Raw genomic sequence first — 6,226 nt, 5'->3', positions numbered from 1 at the left:
TACCAGTCAGGAAGCTGGTGTCGGAAATTACAAAGGAACCAAGTACAATATCATCAGGTAGTTGATTGGGAGGAGTACAGAGAAAATGCTTACACACACACACACACACACACACACACACACACACACACACACACACACACACACACACACACACACACACACACACACACACACACTCTAAAAGAGATGCACTCATGCTTAGACTTAATACATTTAGGGCTGATTTCCTGGACACATATTAAGCCTTATCCTGGACTAAAAAGAATGCTTAATGGAGAATCTCTTATGAAAAACGGATGTAATCTTTGTCATTACCAGGTGTATCTTATAGTTCTGAGACTGGCCCCGAAGCATACTTGAAAAGGATAACCAAGACCAGACAAGATGGAGATGCTCAACTTCACCAACTACTCCAACCTCAGCTCCGACAATGGAAGCAACAGTCTCTTCTCTAGGAGTCCCTACAAAACGGTAGAGATCGTCCTCATCATCCTGGTGGCCGGGTCACTCAGCCTCGTCACCATCATTGGCAACATCCTGGTTATGCTCTCCATAAAGGTTTGGATTAAAGATCCATCACTTCATTGTTTTAATTAATTATATGCTTATGATACAGGTGGTCTCTCCAATAGTTGAAAAGGTCGGCTATTGGATAGCCAATATTCAGTACACCTAAAATACTGGAGACCTGTTATTCTTTAGTGTTGTGATGCAAAGATATTGGCAAAGTGAATTGCACATTGTTAGGGTCAGGAGTTACTCCTGGTCCTACACATATCATTGTCTTTTTTGACAATGTATTTTCTAATATTCTCCTGTATGCTCTCCATGAAGGTCAATAGGAACCTCCAGACTGTCAACAACTATTTCCTGTTCAGCCTAGCCTGTGCTGACCTCATCATTGGCCTGTGTTCCATGAACCTCTACACCGTCTACATTGTGATTGGACACTGGCCCTTAGGCCCAGTCATGTGCGACCTGTGGTTGGCCATTGATTACGTGGTCAGCAACGCCTCGGTTATGAACCTCCTCATCATCAGCTTCGACCGCTACTTCTGCATCACCAAGCCTCTCAGCTATCCGGTGCGCCGCAGCACCACGATGGCGGGGCTGATGATTGCGGCGGCCTGGGTGCTGTCATTCGTACTATGGGCCCCTGCCATCTTGTTCTGGCAGTTCATCGTGGGTGGGCGGACGGTGCCGCCTGGCGAGTGCTACATCCAGTTCTTCTCCAACGCAACGGTGACATTTGGCACAGCCATCGCAGCCTTCTACCTGCCTGTGGCCATCATGATCAGCCTTTACTGGCGCATATCCAGGGCCAGCCGCAGCCGGGTACGGAGGAACAGCAGGAAACCTTCAGGGAATAGCCTGGGAGAAGGCCCATCGCAGAGCCAGGAGGATGGGTTCAGGGCCCAGCCCAACGACTGCACTGTGACTGGGGAGGAGGAGGAGGAGGAGGAGGAAGGTGGGGATGGAGAGAAGGCCGGGGAGGGGGTCCAGCAGAAGAATGGCAGGGAGCCCTGCAGAGGGTATGGGCCAGACAAAGATAGCTCTACCACAACATCCAATCAAAGGGAAGAGCCTGGCCTATCACAGAAGGGGTCAAACGGTGAGGCCAAACCCAGCCAGACGCGGTGTTGCTCTCAGAACCAGGCCACATGCTGCGGGCCCAAACTCTCCTGTATCAGAAGCAACCCCTGGCCTGAGGGAGAGACATACACAGCCACGCACAGCAACACAGATTCCACCCCTGCCACAGAGAAACACAGCCTGGTGACACGGACGCTGTTAAAGGTGTTGATATATATAATGTACAGCAGAATATATATGTGTATTCAAATACTGAAGGAGAAATTTAAAGTGAATAAAAAAAATATATACACTGAGTATACAAAACATTAAGAACACTTGCTCTTTCCATAACATAGACTGACCAGGTGAATCCAGGTGAAAGCTATGATCCCTTATTGATGTCACTTGTTAAATCCACTTCAATCATTGTATACTACCGGTCAAAAGTTTTAGAACACCTACTCATTCAAGGGTTTTTCTTTATTTTTACGATTTTCTACATTGTAGAATAATAGTGAAGACATCAAAACTATGAAATAACACATATGGAATCATGTAGTAACCAAAAAAGTGTTAAACAAATCAAAATATATTTTATATTTGAGATTCTTCAAATAGCCACCCTTTGCCTTGATGACAGCTTTGCACACTCTTGGCATTCTCTCAGCCAGCTTCACCTGGAATGCTTTTCCAACAGTCTTGAAGGAGTTCCCACATATGCTGAGCACTTCTTGGCTGCTTTTCCTTCACTCTGTGGTCCGATTCATCCCAAACCATCTCAATTTGGTTGAGGTCAGGGGATTGCGGAGGCCAGGTCATCTGATGCAGCACTCCATCACTCCTTCTTGGTAAAATAGCCCTTACACAGCCTGGAGGGTCATATGGACTCCAGACCAAAGGACACATTTCCACCGGTCTAATGTCCATTGCTCGTGTTTCTTGGGCCAAGCAAGTCTCTTCTTCTTATTGGTGTCCTTTAGTAGTGGTTCCTTTGCAGCAATTTGACCATGAAGGCCTGATTCACACAGTCTCCTCTGAACAGTTGATGTTGAGATGTGTCTGTTACTTGAACTCTGTGAAGCATTTATTTGGGCTGCAATTTCTGAGGCTGGTAACTCTAATGAACTTATCCTCTGCAGCAGAGGTAACTCTGGATCTTCCATTCCTGTGGCGGTCCTCATGAGAGCCAGTTTCATCATAGCACTTGAAGAAACGTTCAAAGTTCTTGAAATGTTCTGTATTGACTGACCTTCATGTCTTAAAATAATGATGGACTGTTGGTTCTCGTTGCTTATTTGAGCTGTTCTTGCCATAATATGGACTTGGTCTTTTACCAAATAGGGCTATCTTCTGTATACCCCCCCTACCTTGTCACAACACAACTGATTGGCTCAAACGCATTAAGAAGGCACACCTGTTAATTGAAATGCATTCCAGGTGACTACCTCATGAAGCTGGTTGAGAGAATGCCAAGAGCTGTCATCAAGGCAAAGTGTGGCTATTTGAAGAATTTGTTTAACACTTCTTTGGTTCTTTGGTTACAACATGATTCCATATGTGTTATTTCATAGCTTTGATATCTTCACTATTATTCTACAATGTAGAAAAGAGTAAAAAATAAAGAAAAACCCCTGAATGAGTAGGTGTTCTAGAACTTTTGACCGGTAGTGTAGATGAAGGGGAGGAGACAGGTTAAAGAATGATTTTTAAGCCTTGAGACAATTGAGTCATTGATTGTGTATGTGACCCATTCAGAGGGTGAATTGGCAAAAGTGCATTTGAAAGGGGTATGGTAGTAGTTGCCAGGCGCATCAGTTTGTGTCAAGAACAACAACGCTCAACAGGTTTCCTTGTGTATCAAGAATGGTCCACGACCCAAAGGACATCCAGCCAACTTGATACAACTGTGGGAAGCATTGGAGTCAACATGGGCCAGCATCCCTGTGGAACACTTTCGACACCTTGTAGAGTCCATGCCCCGACGAATTGCGAATTGAGGAAGTTCTGAGGGCAAAGGGGGGTGCAACTCAATATTAGAAAGGTGTTCCTAATGTTTGGTATACTCAGTGTCAAAAAGCTTAAGAGATTTTACAGTTGAAGTCGGAAGTTTGCATACACCTTAGCCAATTACATTTAAACTCAGTTTTTCACAATTCCTAACATTTAATCCTTGTAAAAATACCCTGTCTTAGATCAGTTAGGATCACTAATTTATTTTAAGAATGTGAAATGTCAGAGTAATAGTATAGAGAATGATTTATTTCAGCTTTTATTTCTTTCATCACATTCCCAGTAGGTCAGAAGTTTACATACACTCAATTAGTATTTGGTAGCATTGCCTTTAAATTGTTTAACTTGGGTCAAACGTTTCGGGTAGCCTTCCACAAGCTTCCCACAATAAGTTGGGTTTGTAGGCCTCCTTGCTCGCACATGCTTTTTCAGTTCTGCCCACAAATGTTCTATAGGATTGAGGTCAGGGCTTTGTGATGGCCACTCCAATACCTTGACTTTGTTGTCCTAAAGCCATTTTGCCACAACTTTGGAAGTATGCTTGGGGTCATTGTCAATTTGGAAGACCCATTTAAGACCAAGCTTTAACTTCCTGACTGATGTCTGGAGATGTTGCTTCAATATATCCACATAATTTTCCTTCCTCATGGTGCCATCTATTTTGTGAAGTGTACCAGTCCCTCCTGCAGCAAAGCACCCCCACAGCATGATGCTGCCACCCCCGTGCTTCACGGTTGGGATGGTGTTATTCGGCTTGCAAGCAGCCCCCTTTTTCCTCCAAACATAACGATGGTCATTATGGCCAAATAGTTCTGTTTTTGTTTCATCAGACCAGAGGACATATCTCCAAAAAGTACAATCTTTCTCCCCATGTGCAGTTGCAAACCGTAGTCTGGGTTTTTTATGGCGGTTTTGGAGCAGTGGCTTCTTCCTTGCTGAGCGGCGTTTCAGGTCACGTCGATATAGGACTTGTTTTACTGTGGATATAGATACTTTTGTACCTGTTTCCTCCAGCATCTTCACAAGGTCCTTTGCTGTTGTTCTGGGATTGATTTGCACTTTTCGCACCAAAGTACGTTCATCTCTAGGAGACAGAATGCGTCTCCTTCCTGAGCGGTATGACGGCTGCGTACTATTGTTTGTACAGATGAATGTGGTACCTTCAGGCATTTGGAAATTGCTCCCAAGGATGAGCCAAACTTGTGGAGGTCTACAATTTTTTTTCTGAGGTCTTGGCTGAATTCTTTTGATTTTCCCATGATGTCAAGCAAAGAGGCACTGAGTTTGAAGGTAGGCCTTGAAATACATCCACAGGTACACCTCCAATTGACTCAAATTATGTCAATTAGCCTATCAGAAGCTTCTAAAGCCATGACATCATTTTCTGGAATTTTCCAAGCTGTTTAAAGGCACAGACAACTTAGTGTATGTAAACTTCTGACCCACTGGAATTGTGATACAGTGAATTATAAGTGAAATAATCTGTCTGTAAACAATTGTTGGAAAAATTACTTGTTGTCATGCACAAAGTAGATGTCCTACCAACTTGCCAAAACTATAGTTTGTTAACAAGACATTTGTGGAGTGGTTGAAAAACAAGTTTTAATGACTCCAACCTATGTGTGGTAGGGGAGAAGGTATCATCATGTACATCATCTGGTACAAATATCTATCACTTTTCTGTCTCCAGGTGACCAAGAGGAACTCCAAGCAGAGCTCCAAGAGGAAGACGAAGAAGAGGAAGGGCCCTCCGTCTCGGGAGAAGAAGGTGACGCGCACCATCATGGCCATTCTGGTGGCATTCGTGGCCACGTGGACGCCATACAATGTGATGGTGCTCATCAACACCTTCTACTCCAGCTGCATCCCCAACTCGCTGTGGACCTTTGGCTACTGGCTGTGCTACATCAACAGCACCGTCAACCCGGCCTGCTACGCCCTGTGCAACACCACCTTCAAGAACACCTTCAGACAGCTGCTGCTCTGCCAGTACAGGAACATACGCACAATGAGGTCATGAGGACCAGGGGGTCAGGGGTCATGGCTGGGAAGCTGCTGTCTTCATTCACTCAGATACTCACAGATCTGATAGGACTGGATAGGTGAAAGTAGGTGAAGCTATTGTTTAGGCCTACCCAGTCGTCTTTGATCCGTGCAGGGGGCTGAACCAGGGCAGAAGGAAGAGGGGAGACAACTTCTTAGAATTAAATGCAGCTCAGATGTGTATCTATGTTGGTTGTGGTTTTACATGAGTAGGTTCCAAATTAGACTGCTATTCTCATGAAACATTTGGTTTCAACATGGTGGCTAAACTCTGTTTACATAATGACTATCTATGTTATGTTTTGGGTATGTGACACACATGTCTACTCCATGGTATGTATTTGGATGTCTCTGGTATGTCTGGGTGATTCTGTCTTACGTCTTGTGATTGCTTGTTGTTCAGCGCTTGTTTGCTGTTTGCTACACAGGTGCAGTGGCAGAGGTTTGCTCGGAGCTGTTTCTGCACTGTTCAGACACTTAAGGTTGATATACTATGACACATGGTTATAGATGTTCCCCTATGTAAGTATAAATTAGGTTTAGCTTGTTCAAATAAGATAGTATTCTGAGAAAGAACATAAAAACACCAGTACTG

General features: G+C 44.3%; 1 protein-coding gene across 1 annotated transcript; it reads left to right on the top strand.

The window, feature by feature from the left end:
* Positions 1-387: 387 nt before the first annotated feature.
* Positions 388-5,608, top strand: LOC311136785 (muscarinic acetylcholine receptor M2-like; the record flags this gene model as incomplete). Its single annotated transcript, XM_084171062.1, has 3 exons — positions 388-561; positions 838-1,800; positions 5,279-5,608. 3 exons carry the CDS (start codon positions 388-390, stop codon positions 5,606-5,608), a joined length of 1,467 nt encoding a protein of 488 aa, XP_084027188.1.
* Positions 5,609-6,226: the final 618 nt, after the last annotated feature.

This window comes from Coregonus lavaretus (genome assembly GCF_964263955.1).
Source record: "Coregonus lavaretus genome assembly, chromosome: 11".
NCBI lineage: Eukaryota > Metazoa > Chordata > Actinopteri > Salmoniformes > Salmonidae > Coregonus > Coregonus lavaretus.
The sequence above is the reverse complement of the archived record's forward strand: the minus strand, read 5'-3'. Positions and strand labels throughout refer to the sequence as shown.